Source organism: Macrobrachium rosenbergii, chromosome 9 (assembly GCF_040412425.1).
Source record: "Macrobrachium rosenbergii isolate ZJJX-2024 chromosome 9, ASM4041242v1, whole genome shotgun sequence".
Lineage (NCBI taxonomy): Eukaryota > Metazoa > Arthropoda > Malacostraca > Decapoda > Palaemonidae > Macrobrachium > Macrobrachium rosenbergii.
In genome coordinates, this window is record NC_089749.1 from 22,906,180 (window position 1) to 22,924,475 (window position 18,296).

Here is an 18,296-nt window from a genome sequence, read left to right on the forward strand (position 1 = left end):
TATGAACGGTAATACTAATTAATACTAATGTAGGTAGTGACAAAAAGCCACAATATCAATGAGAGATCAGAGATTTTTTCCAAAAATACAAAAAGGATAAAACGAGGGAGCAGTCGACCGTTTGCACAACGGTCCTCTTCAGCCGACAGTGCAACCGTTGTGCAAGCGGTTGAAAGCTCCCCTGTTTTATCCTTTTTGTATTTTGGAAAAATACAGTCTCATTCACACGATTGTGGCTTTTTATTCATTATTTCCGATCACAATACTGTACAGTGATGCTACACAGATAATAGTAGTACTAGTTGCAGAAATATCTCTTACGAACTTTCGCTACTCTTAGATTAATCAATGATACACTGATTTTAGAATGAAATCTGGCGTCACAATAGCCACGGTCACCAGAACGGGTTTTAAAAAAAGTTAAATTCAGCATGAGTCTCATAAGATTACGTAATCAACAACAACAGTTACATCGTGACTTGTGCGCAACACAAACCTCAAGAAACGTGTTGAAAATGAATCAATCTTTGATATGTTTATACATTTACAAGTATTAATTGAAATACAAATGGTAATGCATGATATGTTTATACATTTACAAGTATTAATTGAAATACAAATGCTGATGAATAAAGTTTAAATATAAAAATGATTGATTCATTTCTCTTTTCCTTACTGGCTCGCGGGGAGGGAGACAGTCGTCCATTTTCTTTGAATATGACCTTGCATTTTCTACCTTACATGCAGTCGACACTGTATCGATTATTTGTCTTTTCTCTATAACTGAATGAAACGAAACATCTAATTCATTAATACTGACGACATCAAAAGCAAAACTTCCAAGACCTATCAGCCTAATCTTCGTTTTTAACTTTTTCATTAATACAGCTCAATATATTTGACAAGTTAATCTTTTTAACTCAATGTTCCTTACAATCGTTTTTGTACCGACTGTGTACGAAGCGCGCGCGCGCGCGCGCGCACACACACACACACACACACACACACACACACATATATATATATATATATATATATATATATATATATATATATATTATATATATTACCCTTTTCGTTTACACGCTCAAAGAAGGAACACTTCACCATAATTAAAAAGATAAGCCAGTGACCTACAAAATAAAATGTCCAACTACTTAACAGGACTCGGTATCTGTTAAGCATCGCAGTCGATAACAGATAAGGGGTGCGGAGTTTACCTTTTCAAACCCGATACAAATTCTCGACGTTCGTAGCAGCTTGCTTGCCTCGTAAACTAATTATATTAACAAAACATTATTATTATTATCTTTTTCACACATGGGGACTTTTCACTGGGACTTTACTTTGTATACTGATGTATATACTTTCAGCAACGGAGTGGGAAGGGAGACAATCTTAAGTATATTCAATTAAATCCCTTTGTAGCTCTGCTGACCTAAGCATTCAATTAAGTATCTGGTAGTCAGTTTACTATGGTGGGTTACAAAGGGTGCTGAAGAGGGAATGGAACTAGCAACAGCATCCCACAAATCTTGTGGGCAACCGGAAAGCTAAAATCTTGAGCCACCCCTTCTTAGTGGAAAATACGTGGGTGTATGAGTGTATATATATATATATATATATATATATATATATATATATATATATATATATATATATATATATATATATATATATATATATACACATACTGTATATTGCAATGAAGCATTTACATTGATATAACGCTTTGGCCAATGCTCCTGAACCTCATCAAGCAGTCATGCTTGTAACGTGAACGGCAACAGTGACAATACTCCCTGAATGGATGAATAAACAGTCATGAAGGACGGTGAGTCTTGGACGGCTAATCATATCTGCTTATGTTAGTGAGGGAGAACGACAGGGCTACGGCTGGTAAACTGAAGTTGCTTCCAGGTTCCGCGGGGTCAATAAAACGATCTATTTCGAACAATAAGTTTCGTATTTTAACATTCAACTGTCGCAAGATCGGCTACTGGACGTTATGTCGTGTTATGGGCGGTGCATTCGTGCACCGTCACGGTGATGTAAGCTATCGCATATGTCGTGCCGGCCGGTAGATGGCTCCAGTCCCGCCAAGCATACGTAACATTTATTAAAAAAATGGTGCAACTTTCCTTTTTCACAATGTATATATACATACATATATTACAAACTATATATATATATATATATATATATATATATATATATATATATATATATATATATATATATATATATATATATATATATAAAGCAAGCATCGGAATTAGGTTTGTTATAAACCATTTTAGCCTAGTTGAATTTATAATTCATTAATGTACACGCTAGACCAATTTTTTGTTAAGCAGCCGGCATCAAACCAGCCTCTGTTGCAAATGCGCATATGTCAATGTAACACAAACTCGCATAAAAATAAACTACTTGCATAAAGTCAATATTGATGATACCCGTATATAAAGCTGAACACAAAACTCTAATTCAGTGGACTTACTGTCCTCTTTACAGATAGGCTAAATACCAAGATATGATAACTGACTAGGTTCTGCAATAACTCTAATCAAATGGTGAGATCACTTTCTGTTGTGGCTTAAATGAAACATTGTGGAGACCGATCTTTTCTTTCTGCTGAAAATTAAATCACTCTAAGTCTGTGTATTTATCTACTGTGATGACTTCAACCTTGAATATTTTCTGAGATAATATTGCCCCATGACCAATTTAAAAAATATCCTTGTTCTGAACATTTAACAACGAATAGAACATTATTTCCCGAGAACATATTACAATTAGTAATATTCAGTGTAAGACGACAAAGAGAGAGAGAGAGAGAGAGAGAGAGAGAGAGAGAGAGAGAGAGAGAGAGAGAGAGAGAGAGAGAGAAACTGGTTATAAGTGGCGTAACTGATGGCCAGAGAATTACAATTATCTGAGAACTGGTGTCATAGACATAATCATATCTCGTGGATATTGCAAAGGAGCCCACTAAATACGAAATGGAAGGTCTAAAAAATAAACCGTATTCTTTATCTTGACTTTATAAATCTCAACCTTTATCTATTCTTGAGACCTTGAATTACCAGATACCAACCTACGGTACAAAGTTTTGGGCGCATTCAATTTTCTCGGCAGTCTGCCTACGTGAAGTTTGAACGTGCCAACGAAACACAACTCAACAGCTTTGTTTAACTAGCGAGAATGCACCTTAATTCACTTAAACACAACGGCCAGTTTTGAATGCTGACATAAAGGCGATCAAGAGGAGACAAATGTTTACGTTTGCAGTGTGGTAAGTGAGACATTTAAAGGTGGATTCTATAAACAGACGAAAGCGTGAAGTGAATGAAGATATGAGACGGTGATTTTTTTCGACGACAGTAATTCTTATGCACTTTGACGTTGTCAGTGGAATGTAAAAGTGTTTGATCAAGTGTAATACTGATAAATCCAATACAAGAAAGCAAGTATTGAAGGCCTGCATGCGTAAATAATCAGCGGTGTGTGACAATACCTATCATAATAACGTCTCCAGAAATGAAGGGAAAACTATATGTTTCTAAAGGGTTAGCAGACTGATATATATATATATATATATATATATATATATATATATATATATATATATATATATATATATATATATATATAATGAAAAGATATCTAAAAAAGTTTGTTGATTTGAGAATAAAGCTTTTAAAAAGAACATCAAGAGTTAAATGGCAGGAATGAGGATGAAATTATACCAAATGGGATATTACGTAAGTTCCCATAAGTGCATGAGATAATGATGAAAGGACTAATGAATATGGAGATGGCTTGGTCATGTCCTTCGCACAATCCCTGGGAGAATAATACTGATAGGCCTCGTGGGCTCCTGTGGGCGTCAGGAGAGTTGAAAGGCCCAGATCTACTTGGATGAGATCTACTATGGTAATGGGAGCTGCAGATCAGCGGAGATTTGCAGAAGATCCAGACATGAGTGATAGACTTCATTAAAATCATAGATAAACATCTGGAGGGCTGTAAGCTGACCTTCAACCTTCAAAAGAGGTGAAGGTCAATCACTGGGGTAAAGTAATCACAAACCTCATGGTAGATACCGATCATGACTCGCCTGATTCAGAGAAAAATGAAAGTTACTCTCTATGAACTTGTGACCTAGAAAATGTTCAAAGGCACCTACATGCCAAGTTTCATGATGAAACTGGAGGAAAATAAAATGCTGGAAAATAATATTTGTCTTTAAAATTCACCAGAATACAAATACAAAATACAGACATTGAAACTTGAATGTCACCAGAAATATGCGCCGTGGTAAAATTAACTGCAAATCCAAAGATATTGCTTGTGAAGTTTCATCAAAATCAGAGAAGATTAAAGATTGGCCTTTATAATGACTTATACCCTTGAAACATAATTATGTTAAGGTAAAAAAATACCTATTGCAGTACCTTTGACACACAGTGATGAGTTCTGAAGACCAGAGGCCTAAAACTATCAATGGTTCTGAGTTATTGAGAAAAAAGATATTTGACCTCTACGGTGACCGTGCCCTTGAAAATAGGTCAAGGTAAAAAAAAAAAATTATTTGGACTATAATCTCCAATATGCAAAGTACCGTCCCGTCTACAATGTTTCACCTGGTTAAAATAAAAAAAGAAAGAAAAAACTTAAAAGAATTAACAATACCAAGACTAATACCATGTGACACCGTCAGTTCCTATTGAAAAGTACATTTCTTTGAATGATCCCTGTAATAATTCTCATAATATGGAAGAAACTTAATATCACGCAATAATAATAACACGAGGCATTTCTTGACCTTGGCCATAACCTATGGTTACGAGAGGAGAGTGAAAACTCAACGGCAGATCCATGTGACTATTTTTGTACGCCTACAACATTGCACAATAATCAGGTTGTCACAAAAGAACGGACCTGTTTGTTAATAGGAAACATACACAATACATGAATTTCGGGATTAATATTAATCTCTGTTCCTGGAAAGAACCCATATATCTTCTTGCGTTGTGAAACAGCAACAGCGTCTTGCGCCTAACCCAATAACCGACAATTACTATACGTAGCATCAAAGATCACGCTCAGTAACCGTGCCTACTGTACATAAAGCCTTTGGTGGCAAAATGCAATCTTTTTTTTATTTTTTTTATGGAGGACGATACAATCAACAGCTGTATTCATAGCGAATTCAAGGTTTATGAAACAGAGAATACAAAGAAAGCCTGAGAACTGTGAATGTAAATTCATGATGACTAAAGAAGTTTACAATTCAAAGGAACGAATGTAGGAAAAGCTGCATACGAACCAAGGTCCAAAGACACTTTGGACATTGATACGAACCCGGGTGAGGGCGGCACAAAAACGTTTGAGCAAGCGGCCACCACAGCATAACATGAGTTGGGTGCGTGAGAAAAAAAAGTAATAAGTAACAACTTAGAACTAACAGGGAGCCCAGCTATTCACAAGGAAGTTTCTTCGACGCAATCGAGTTTTCTATATGAGCCGCGGCCCATGAAGCTATCAGACACGGCCCGGTGGTGGCCTGTCCAATAGCGTTGCCAAAAGCATGGTCTAAGCCTAAGACCATGGCCAGAAGCACGATTATGGCTAAGGCTAGAGGGCTGCAATTGGTATGTTTAATGTTGGAGAGCAGATGATCAACATACCAATTTGCAGCCCTCCAGCCTCAGTAGTTTTTAAGGTCTGAGGACGGACAGACAAAGCCGGCACAATAGTTTTCTTTTACAGAAAACTAATAAAAATCAGTATAATTATGTGGATACAGAGAAACCATTCGCTCCCACAAACGATATCGTGGAACACGAAACAATGGTGTAACATTCTTTTCGACAACATACATCACGACAAACGAAGTCCTTTTGGATGCCAAGAAGGAAAAAAGGTAAAATTCGTCGGAACGCGAAGTACGAATGAGTAAACGTACGATGACTTAAACGCATGAGCACAAAAGCAATGCGAAAAGGCTCACATCCGCAGACTCGGGGGGGTGGAGAATAGACCGAGCTCAGGAGTCTCCCGCACCATAACGATGACTTGCATAAAACGAGCGGGAAGAGCGCCTTTTTTTTTCGTCAAGTCATGGCAGACTTATAACAAAAGGGAGGGGCACTGCCCTTTCAGTGATGGTCCAGAGATGACGAGGCCAGTAGTAGAAAATGACAAACAACTGGATCATAAACGTACATATCAATGTGGTATAAATATGTATTTTACCTTAAAAATCCCACCACCCAAACCCCCCTCTCTCTCATATATATACTGTATATAGGCTTCTCCACATTTAAGGGGTGGCGCTAGAAAGTTTTGGCCTTCCTGTTCTCAGCAAGTTTTTCGTAATGAAGCTGCTAACCCGAAGCTCTTTTTCCATCACGGATAAAACCCACCAGATCAACCAATATCAGGTAAAAAATTAACTTCTTAGGTCAAAAGTATGCACAATATACCTACCCAACCGACCAAGCCTAGTTTATGGTTCAACAGCTGGGACATTCGCCTGACTCATGAAAAGGTCTCAGGTTTGATTCCCGTAGAAGCCGGGACTCTTGAGGTATGTTCTATTAAAATACCAATGTGCCTGTTGGCCTAAACAGTGAGTTACATATCTAGTAATTAGTCGACTGCACTGAGTTGCAGCAGAGATAAAGGAAGGGGTGGGACTTGTTGAAAACCAGAAAGCTACATACCCAAAAAGCCAGTCTCTCTCTCTCTTTCTATATATATACATACATACATACATACATACATACATACATACATACATACATACATACACACACACACACACACACACACACACACATATATATATATATATATATATATATATATATATATATATATATATATATATATATATATATAATCTGTTCTCTGTACTCTTCAAATATTTACACATCAAACTACACCGCGCATTCCTTACCCTTTCCGGTTCAACCATTGGCTGACCAGCAGACCACAAGGCCACAGTCTCATTCTCTTCTCCAGACGCTCATTTATCAAGATGACCATTTCCTCTACCATCAGAATATAAATTATTGCCTCCTATGTTAGGCGATTTTTTTCTTAAATAATTTAATCTACCCTGGAGACCCGTTTTCCTGTTTCGTCTTATAAAGTTCGTTTGCTGCAGCGTTCGGATATAACCTAGACCTATGATTTTATTTTTAATTATTTATATTTATCAGATACTGGGCAACGGCAGATGTAACCTAGACTTATGATTTTTTTATTTATATTTATCAGATAATGAGCAATGGCAGATGTAACCTAGACTTATGGTTTTTTTTTATTTACATGTACTAGATGAGCAATGCAGATGTAACCTAGACTTATGATTTTTTTAATTTATATTTATCAGATAATGAGCAACGGCAGACGTAACCTAGACTTATGATTTTCCTCTATGAACACTTTATCAAATAATGCGCTACCGCAGATGTAACCTAAACCTATGGTTTTCTGCTATTAACATTTATTAAATGGGCTACCATGTAACTTAGACCCAAGCTTTTTTTTTCCTATTGCCATTAATCAAATAATGACTTAATAACCCCAACCCATGATTTTATTCTAATAACATTTATAATACACTGTGCTAAGGCAGATGTAACCTAACCTAGAAATTAAAGAGAGAGAGAGAGAGAGAGAGAGAGAGAGAGAGAGAGAGAGAGAGAGAGAGAGAGAGAGAGAGAGAGAGAGAGAGAGTTAAATATTTGTCCATTCTAAGAAAAGCCCAGGCAACGCAGGTATCCCAGGGTGATTTCTACACCCCCACGGCCGGACATTACGGGTCTATTTCAACGACGGCAGGAGGTTGGGATGCACAATAACATCGCGTTTAGGATTGATTACTTGTGGGTTATCTGGCGTCACAACTACCAGGGTCACCGACGCCGAAATCAACATGATCATTAGAACAACTAAAAATTTTGAGGATGAAGTGTTATTCTCATTTATTTTAACTCCCTCTCTTGAGACCTGATCAAATGGAAAGTGCCAGTGGCAGAATCAAGCCAGTTTTCACTACCTTCACAAAACGAAATTATATAACATCAACCATTCAAGTATTGGCCTATATTTAACTCATCCCGATACTCAGATAAGATAAAAAACACATTTTGGTGTTTTCTCCTTTGTACTTTTGTTCTGTGAACAACACGATACAACTCTTAAATGGTTTGATTTCCACAGAAGAAGGAATAATATGCCTAATGAATGAAGAAGGTGAAATATGAAATCAACTGTTTAAAAGAGGGTCGCCTTCCAAAAATCTTATTATTACTGTTATTATTATTATCAATACCACCTTGAAATCTTTCTCATTTATTATTATTTTTATTACTTCCACAGAAAAAAAGGAATAAGACGAATGAAAAGGGTGAAATATAAAATCAGCTGTTTAAAAGAAGGCAGCCTTCCACAATGTCATTATCATTATCACCTGGTAATCATTGTACATTACTATTATTATTACCATTATTATCATTATACTTTAATTCCACAATTTTCCAATACCTACTTTCATTACCATTACCATTCGCTATCACCGATTACTGCAACACCATCATCGTTACTCGGCATAGATTATTCCTCACGACATAACAAAACACTAATCGAAAACGCCTACATCAGAATGACAAGACATCTTAATTCGCAGAGCCTTACGCCCGCAGCTCCGAGTGAAATAACAGCGTACAGGAAATTCCTTAGCGACGAGTGCTAAAATCCGAGACCTGGCGTAGGGTTACAATCGCGGGAATCCTTACCCTGCAGTGTCGCAGGACAGGAATGCCGTCATTCAAGGTCGAAGGAGGGCCGTAAACAATTCTGGCAAAAGTTGGACTTTTGTTATTTCTACCGACTGCAAAACTTTTCTCTCTTTCCTTAAATCTTCAGGTGAAAACCCTTATGGGCAGAGTCACCAGACTATAAAACCCACGAGAGACAAATTACAGGAAAAGGTGGTAGATAAATATGAGGACACGGAAAATATAACCGACACACCTGAAATTCAGGAGGCGTCAGCAAAGAGCGGGAATGAATTTGCTCCTTGCTTAACATATTTGGGGATCAGAAGATTCCACAAATGCACTAGGAAACTATTCCACATTCTAGTTGTAACCAAGATAAAACTCCTACCAAATCACTTCTTCCTTTAATTATTCTGTTTAATTTTTTTAAATTAGCAACTGGGCATAAAACTCGGTGGATGGATGATTGAAAGTACATTGAGTTTCTAACGTGCTCATAGGAAGGCTAGCTCACTATGCAAAATATTAATACTGTAGTAATAATAATAATAATAATAATAATAATAATAATAATAATAATAATAATAATAATAATAATAATAATAATAATAATAATAATAATAATAATATTTTGATAAAGAGGATTGCAGCATCAATGGAATTGATTTTATATATGGTCTTCTCAATCCTTCTTATTATTTTCTTCTCGTCGGGGGTGATATCTGCTAATAACTGGCCGATGTTATCCAGACTATGAACATCGGCCAGTTATTAGCAAATATCAGCCCTGACGTGAAGAAAATAATAAGGATTGAGAAAACCATATATAAAATCAATTCCACTGATGCTGCCATCCCCTTTAACAAAACATGCTTGAAAGAGGGTCTCTTACTTTCAAATAATAATAATAATAATAATAATAATAATAATAATAATAATAATAATAATAATACTTCAAAGAAATCTGAACAATCACATTAAAAATATGCAGGATAAAAAATATCTTAAAAAGTTGGATGACTAAAATTTGACTTTTTTACAAAATAATAATAATAATAATAATAATAATAATAATAATAATAATAATAATAATAATAATAATAATAATAATAATAGGAAAAAGACCTTCTTTAATGCAGGTTTTGTTAAACAAAATTGTAGTTTCAACAGCATTTATTTTATATATAGTAAACGCTCAAGAAAAACAATTAATAAGACGAATTGAGCGTTTACTATATATCATAAATGCTGTTGAAACTGCCATTTTGTTTAACAAAATAATAATAATAATAATAATAATAATAATAATAATAATAATAATAATAATAATAATAATGCACTTAGCTGCTGAAGCATTGCACCACCTGAACACAAACGATTAGACTTTTATCAGCTCGGAAGCCTATCTGACAACCTTCAAGATTACACAAATGGATATAATGGTAAGTGATTAGATGTGACGAAATATCAAAATCTCACAACATGAAAACTCACAGTGACTCAGCATACAGACAGGTAAATGCTGTTCACACATACAAACATAAATTCACAATACTTTTGTGGTCTTTGGATCACCATACAGTTTACACAGATCTCACTTTCACTTTCAGTGAAATGTCGGAAAGGAACCAAAACTCTCTCATTTTAAAACTAAGGCTCAACTGAGACACTGAACATAACATTTCATTCGAAACTGATGCAAAATGAAGTACAGTACTGCTCACAGAATTATCGTACTATTTGCCATTTAAATGGCATATCTTCCTACATAAATCAATGCAGAGTAAAAAATTCTGCATTCTTAAAGGGCTACCCATAAAGATTCTTCTGAGTAGGAAAATACGTTTATGCACTGGACACATAGGAAGGAAAAGCTGATGTTGCATCCTTATTTTATTTAGCCTGATGTCCCATCCTTATTTTATTCAGCCTGATGTCCCATCCTTGTTTTATTTAGCCTGATGACACATCCTTATTTTATTTAGCCTGATCCCTTATTTAGCCCAAGCCTGATGAAGACAAGGAAAAAATTATGAAAGAACATGAGCAAAGATCACTTGCACAGGAGAGTTGTCAGATTTGAAAAGGAAATGCATTAACATTCAAGAATATGAGAGTTTAAGGAAGACAGGGCTGAACAATGCAAAGAACGTGGGGGTCTTTTGTTTACTACTGACAAACCTTTAAAGTAGGTGTAGGAAGCAGCTAATGTTGCGGAATCTACTTGTCTTGCTTTTATCTCTAGTGACACCCCATTTAGGGAAATGGCCTAATGTTAAATATGTGTTTATATATATATATATATATATATATATATATATATATATATATATATATATATATATATATATATATATATATATATATATATATAAATCTGATCTTCTATTTATTTTACTAAATCAAAGTGTCACACTATCCACTCATTTTAGCAGGGTAGTAGGAAAGCATAAAAGAAAAGTATACTGTATTGGAAATGACAAATAGTACCAAGTATTTTTCGATGACACTATTTCTAAAAGTACTGTACTGCACCATGAGGCAGCTGTAGATATTATCAAAAAAGGAATGAACACTGCAGTTATAACAGCAGCTCGTACATTACTAAAATATAAGCAATTTTAACTCTCTACGGACTGGAAGAATGCATTAGGTGATAAAAAGTGACTTGTTTGTTGACATAAAAGCTTCTTTGGCTGTCAATAAGCTCCAGCCATACTTTTATTGGACAGGCCTATTTCTTATTTTTGGTTAAGCCCCTACTTTTCTTTGTTTCATGGAATTTGGGCTAGATAAAGGCAACAGCTTTCCTCACACAAGTGCCTTTTTGTGAAAAACTTTCATTGGGAGTGATCTTGCATTTCACAATCAAGAGGTAAAGAAGTACAGTATTTCTTAAACTAAACTGTTTTAAGATGACTGCAAGTGTTTCAAGATGGTCATACATATTCTACATAGTTTCAGCTTTCCTACTTCCTACAAGACTAGTAATAACAACTTTAAAAACGACGACATCATAATTTCTGAAAAGCTCTGGTAAATGCTGCCTATGAAAACAATTAATCTGGTCTCTCATTAACAACAGATTGCAATACAGGAATTCCACACTTACCAACTTTTGGCTTGATGACAGCTGCTCGTTCGAGTGAAGGATCTGGAAATAATGTCTGAAGTTCCTTAGGCTCAGTTCCCTGGAGAGAGTGAGAGAGAGAAAAAAAAATAAAGGATATTAATTTTAGTCTTCCAAACCTTCTGGCATTTTGAAACAACAGATATACAAGGGATGAATTCAACCAACAATATCAGGATCTTAAAGTCATATTAATATTAAAAAACAATCAATGAAAGCACCTTCAAAAGGTACTTTTCTCCAATTATGAACAGGAAATACAGCAATCCCAAGTAAAGAAAAATAAAAATACATACAGCAGGCTATATGCTTCACTGAAAATGCTTTACTTAATCTTATTTCGCTGTACCTTTTGATGATAAGCTGTGGAATGTCTATCAGTTACATGACTCATCACAAGCAATCTAGTTCTTAATTATTAATACCTGTTGACGTCATTTATACCAGGACTTATATGACGCAGTGTAGGTACTAAAAAACATGTACAGTATTCCACAGGGGAATGTCAGATTAGTGTACTTTGCCGGACCCCAATCCCTAAAAAAGAGGTCAGTGTGCACTAACTGTCCATGAACAAGTGTAGCCTAGCTTACATAAGGATACAAAGAGAGTAAAACTAAGAATTATAGTACTAAATCCATCCTAAATATGTTATAATTCCACCCCATGGTCTTTTGGTATGAACTTTTTAAGTGATTTTGCCATCCTGTCATCAAGAGTACATAGAATAAGGAAAATTTTGTGCATATGCATTACAGCCTGGGGTTTTCAAAGACTAAAAACTAAAAATACAGAAACCTAATAACCAAATCTAGTGATAATATTAAAATTCATGTTTACAATTATATAAAGTATAATTAAACCTACTACTACTAATAATAATAACAATAAGTAACAATAAACCTCAATGCAAGTGGATTTCAATCTTCAATGATTTTGTTTAAAAATTCTAAAACTACTGGAACAGATAATTCTGTAAATAGATGTTCTAGTCTTACCTTAACCCTTAAGGGACAGGCTAAATATATATCAAGCACACCAGACCGGGTAAACTTTAAGGTTGGCCAATTTAAGAAAAAACACAATGGAAAGAGGAAGATATGTAAATGTCCATGGTGTAAGAAGTAAAATTCTAAACATTTTTCCCTACCTTCCACGGGAAGTTGAAAGTGACTATTTACAACCCTGTGTGGGGCCTCTTCTACAAGAAACTCATAAAAATATGTTAATTTTACCACGTTATGCATGTTTTTTCTAATAATGTATTTTATTTTGTCTTAAAATTATAATTACAGCTCACACAATATCATTATTCTGAGTACATTTTTTGTATAATATTTGTGAGATTTACTGAGATGGGGAGATGCAGTAACTTATTTGCACTTTTTTTTGCACAATTACAATTATAGCTGACATACTATCATAAAAGATAAGAACTAAAACCAACAGCAATCCCTGGGTATATCTATGAGCAAATAAATAAAAAGAAGCCCTGGAGCGGCAGAGAGGCAGTACAGTACATTCCCCTCTGAAAATCTCAAGGCATACTGACCGAGCTAAGCTAAATAGTTGCCACAAGTCATTTATGGCTCACTGAAGTACTGTGAACATTTTTCCTGCTGAATTCATCCAAACCGAATGGCGCGCAATATTAATACTCATATGAGGATTCCCATTCATCACACAAAACCTGTTATAGATACACTTGAGATCACTTGAAATTTGTGTACAATGACTCCATATTATGTGTACTTTAAAAAGGCTAATCCTACTTTTGGTGAAACTGTATAACAAATTTCAAATGCTACAAAAATTTTTTAAAACTAGTAACAATTCTAAATATCAAAGAATAATATTTTGAACAGCCAAGAGAACGGTATTTTCTTCATACTCCATGCCCAACAAAAAAGCAAAATTTAAAATATATGAAGTTGGGAGTTACATCTCAATGAGTATCAGTTTGCACTGTACTAAACTATGCATTCACAATTTATTATTCATAGCCTATAGTGTGGAGTTTAGATTTTTTAAATGCACTTAGGTGTAGCCAACTAGGATTCAGAAGGAAGGCATGGCTTATTAGAGATTGATGTACAGAACAGTTCCAACCGGACAACTGAGCCTAGTTTAAGTTAGACTATCTTATACACTGCTAACTTGTTAGAGTAAGCCTCTTGGCATCACCAATGAAAAACTGCCAAGATCAGTGCATCCATTTCTCAAAAATAAAACTAGGCTAGGTCTAGAATAGCTTAGGCTACCACAAAGATATCAGAGTAAGCATTGCTCACATTAACCTATAGAGGAAATGCTCAACAATTCAATTTCTAAGCTAAATGTGCACTATGCCAACCAACTAGTATCAATGGATGAATGATGAAAACTTCACCATATTTCCTTGGTCAAAGATTTATGTAGGCAACTTTTTGACAAGGGAGATGTCTATTCGTAAATATCATATTCTTACCTAGTTCAAGGTATAACATAATTAATTTCTTGCCAACATCAAAATACAAGTACCATCCGACTTACAACCTGCTCGACATACAACCACTCGCACTTACAACCGTACTTCTGGCAGCGAGACTGGGCAGGCTGACGCGTCATTTTGAGTTACCCTGCCCCATCAGCAGCATCATACAGTATTAACTGTACTATAGACTGAGTTGCAAACTGATTTACGTTAAAATCGACTTTTGGCTTGCAAGCAAGAACCTAATCCGCTTGAAACTCAATGCCTACATAATGCTGTATACATTTCACAAATGATTAAAATGTATGGTACATGTAGGCTATATGTCCATTTGTTTTTATGTTAAATAAATTTTTTACCTAATAATAAGTACTAATTTTCAAATATTAAGATTAATAAGATTAAATACTAATAATACGGGAGGAGACCTTCTCTGAGGGCAGTTGCATTAAAAATCATAGCTGTTTCTATGGCATTCAATTTATATAGAGTCTTCTCTATTCTTCTTATTATCTTTTTTTCCTCAGCCTGTAGCTGGTATATCAGGTTTCCCAAGGGCATACAAAGATTTCTGTTTTCTTAGTTTTATTTCCTCTGACGTTTCAAACGCTCTCTGACGTTTATCTTCAAAGAGTGAATGAATGGCATGCAGGTTACAAGGGTATATATAGCAAGCGGGGGTATACAATTGTCAAGTTGGTTATTCAGCAGTGTTTTGGGTAGTCCTAATAGGTTGGTGACGAAATCTGGCCTGGAAGTGTTGGGACCTTCTGGGCCTAGTCGTTACTTGACTTTGGGAGTGGCTGTTATCCGGGATTATATGTTGTTCAGGTAATCTGCCTTCTGTGTCCGATGCTGGGTCCCTTTCTCTTTCTTCCTCTCCTTCTCTTTCTAACACATTTCCTCTTTCTCTCTCTCTCTCTCTCTCTCATTGTCTCTTTCTCTCTCTCTCTCTCTCTCTTCCATTCTCATTCTCTCTCCAGCTCCCCTCTCTCTCTCTTTCTCACTCTCTCTCGCCGGTGTCTGTCGTCAGTTGGTTTCTTAAATTTTTCCGTATGATGGTAGGGAGAAATTCTGTTTCCTTCACTGTGTTGATGTTCGGCTTTTTTTCTAGGATATGTAGAGCTTCGAGAAGCCATAGCCGTCGGCGGTCCATTGCCTGGTTGATGGTTTTGGTATTCTTTATGAGTTCTTCTCTTTCGGGCCTTCTTTGGTGTTTTTGAGTGTAATGATTAAAAATTGCCCCTTCTTGGAAATGACAGCAGAGACACTTTGAGAGTTTGGTAGTCATCATCCTGATATAAGAGTGATGGCATCTTTCCACCGGGCATGTGAATTCGTAGATGACACTACTTCTCTTCAAAGGCGTTTCTGGGGGTGCAGGGTTGTTTTTAAGTAATAACTGGCTTGTTTTCAAATTTTTATAGTATATTATCATTGCAATTTTGTCATCTTCTTTAATAGGGGTTACATTTTCATTCATTATTTTTCTGAGGGCCTTCTCATCTGCATATTTCTGGTGCATATAGTTTCTGTGATATAGTTTTACGGACTTGCTATGGTTGTTTCCGGTGTCCGTCATGCTTTCCCGGTGCCAGTTATTTATAGAGACTCGGGTTTGTTGTTCAACCATATGATTAGAAGTTGTTGTTAATAAGTATTTGCGTTGATTTGTCGATTTCTTTCGTCGTTCCTTTCCATGTGGAACACTGTAAGAGGGCGCGACAGACGAAGGCATCAACCACGCACTTTTTATACTTGTCCGGGCACTCACTGGATCCAATAAGGCATAGACCTGGGTTCGCAGGTTTCTTGTAGACTGCTGTGGTATAACCCGTCAGGGTCTGCTGCACTCGAACGTCCAGGAAGGGAAGGGCGCCGTCAACACTACGTTCGTACATGAAATGGAGGACGGAACACTCTTCAAAAGTGGTCCTTAATTTTTCCAGGTCTTTTTCGTTATTCACTCTCACAAAGGTTTCGTCTATATACCTGTAGTATTGAGGAGGGCAGGGGATTTTACTGAAGACCCTCTCCTCTATGACGCTCATGTAGAAATTGGCAAATAGGACCCCTAGAGGGGATTCCATTGCCACGCTGTCGATCTGGCAGTAAAGATGTCCTCTGTGGGTGGTGAAGGGGGCCTTCTTAGTATATGTTTCGAGAATGGTTTTCAGGGCTTCTTCAGGGATGTTTATGGTTGGTGTGTCCTCACATCTATATACCCTATTCTGGATATGTTCAATTGTCTCGTCGACTTGCACGTTTGTGAAGAGGCTCTCAACATCTAGGGAGGCGATGATACCTTTAGAGGGAGAGTCTCGGAGTTTCCGTAGAAATTTTTTTTAAGGGTAATGTATTAAGCTAACTTTTAAACAAAATTACAGTAACTTTAATTTCATTAAAAGTTGGCTTAATAATTTGGGAGCATGATTAGGGTCATATTTAGTGTTTAAACTTTAGAAATATGCATTTATTAGCATTTTTAGAGACCGTGCCAAACTTAAAAAAAAATTCATCTTGCGCGAGGGGTTCTGGAACCTAACCTCGCCTAAGTTCAGGATACGACTGTATTCTCAAAGATGCTCTTTGTCTTTCCAAAAGGTCCATAGAAGCCATCACATTAGACTAGCCTAAACTATGCCATAATATGGCAGCATATATACAAAACAGCCAATTATAGCCTAAATGAGGCATTATTGGTTAATTATCCCAGCTCACAGGCCTATCTTAATCATTTGCAATGCAAGAGAAGCAAGCTTGAGGAAAATTTGTTCAAAATGACTCTATGAAAAAAAACAGTAATAGGCTGGCCCTACAGAAATTTGCTTAACGTAACCAAAGGAATCAATGTTAACAGAGGGGTCACGTTCTCTAGTCTAGCCTATGCTACCCCCTTAACTGTAGTGAGCATTTCAGAGGGGGTTACAACCTAACCAGACCTGAGTTTACCCACCTTACCTTAGATACCATGCGCATAGGCTACCTGGCCAGGGGGAGGGGGCGCATAATGGCCCCTTCCCCCTGAAAGTAAGTCGTGACCCCTCTGTCTGCATACTAACCTTCTCATGGCAAAATTATGGGCTATAAAAAAATCCTTGATAAAGTCTGTTTCACTGACAACCTAATGGTTAGACGAGTCTTAATCAAATATAACGCTTATGTTACTAATCTAGGCTAGGCTATATCGTAAGTTTTGGCAATTCGTGAATTAGCCTACCTCGAGTAACAGCTGCTTCTTCATTATACTGTCGTCGATGTCCAGGAAGTTTGCTTTCTTTTTGTCACTCATTTTCGCTAACAAAACTATGCAGACTTGGCTTATGGTCGTCTACGTCGCAACAACAGACAGTTCCTTAGATAGCCCAGGCTCAACCTTCTTGCTGACTGCGTTAAGGGATAAGCGAGGCCAGGTATAACTGAGACGACGTATGGCACCTAGAAACAGCTTACACTTACGATGTATGACACTTAGAACTAGCTTATAGTTATAAGTTAAAGGAAATGAGACACCACTTGCGAACTTTAGACGAAAAACTTGTTCGAAAACAAACGGGAGTTGTAGTAGTAGTCGTTGGTTTTCGATTGGAACGGCTCTTGAAACATATATTTTTTCTTTGGTTATGCTTCTTTTCCTCTACGATAACGTATATTTTCATATTAAAATTCTTCGCTCTTTTCATTTCCCTGTCTAGACAGATCTGTGAAAAGTAAGATGTCAGCTGTTAGTCCTCTTTATTTTCCTGATATATTGTTGCATCCCGTCAAGTCCTAAAATGGTGACTTATTCTTCCGTTATCGAGAAAAATGACGCAATCAAACTGGATTCAAAGTTTTATTTGAAACGATACGCTAACCCCTTGGATTTGTCAATAATTGTTCACTAGATTATTCA

The 18,296-nt window shown here is 36.2% G+C and overlaps 1 protein-coding gene across 2 annotated transcripts in view; it reads right to left on the bottom strand.

The window, feature by feature from the left end:
- The window catches only part of LOC136841597 (PIH1 domain-containing protein 1-like), a 71,719-nt gene extending 53,528 nt beyond the window's left edge, over window positions 1-18,191 (bottom strand). Inside the window, exons 1-2 of one of the 2 annotated variants that reach the window (XM_067108666.1) lie at window positions 17,622-17,971; window positions 11,911-11,989 (exon numbers count right to left, since the gene is read on the bottom strand). In XM_067108666.1, coding sequence (XP_066964767.1) covers window positions 11,911-11,989; window positions 17,622-17,693 — 151 coding nt within the window. In that variant the 5' untranslated portion in view covers window positions 17,694-17,971. Of the gene's footprint in view, window positions 1-11,910; window positions 11,990-17,621 lie in introns of both variants that reach the window. The other variant, XM_067108667.1, reaches the window with a different exon arrangement.
- Between the last annotated feature and the right edge of the window lie 105 nt (window positions 18,192-18,296).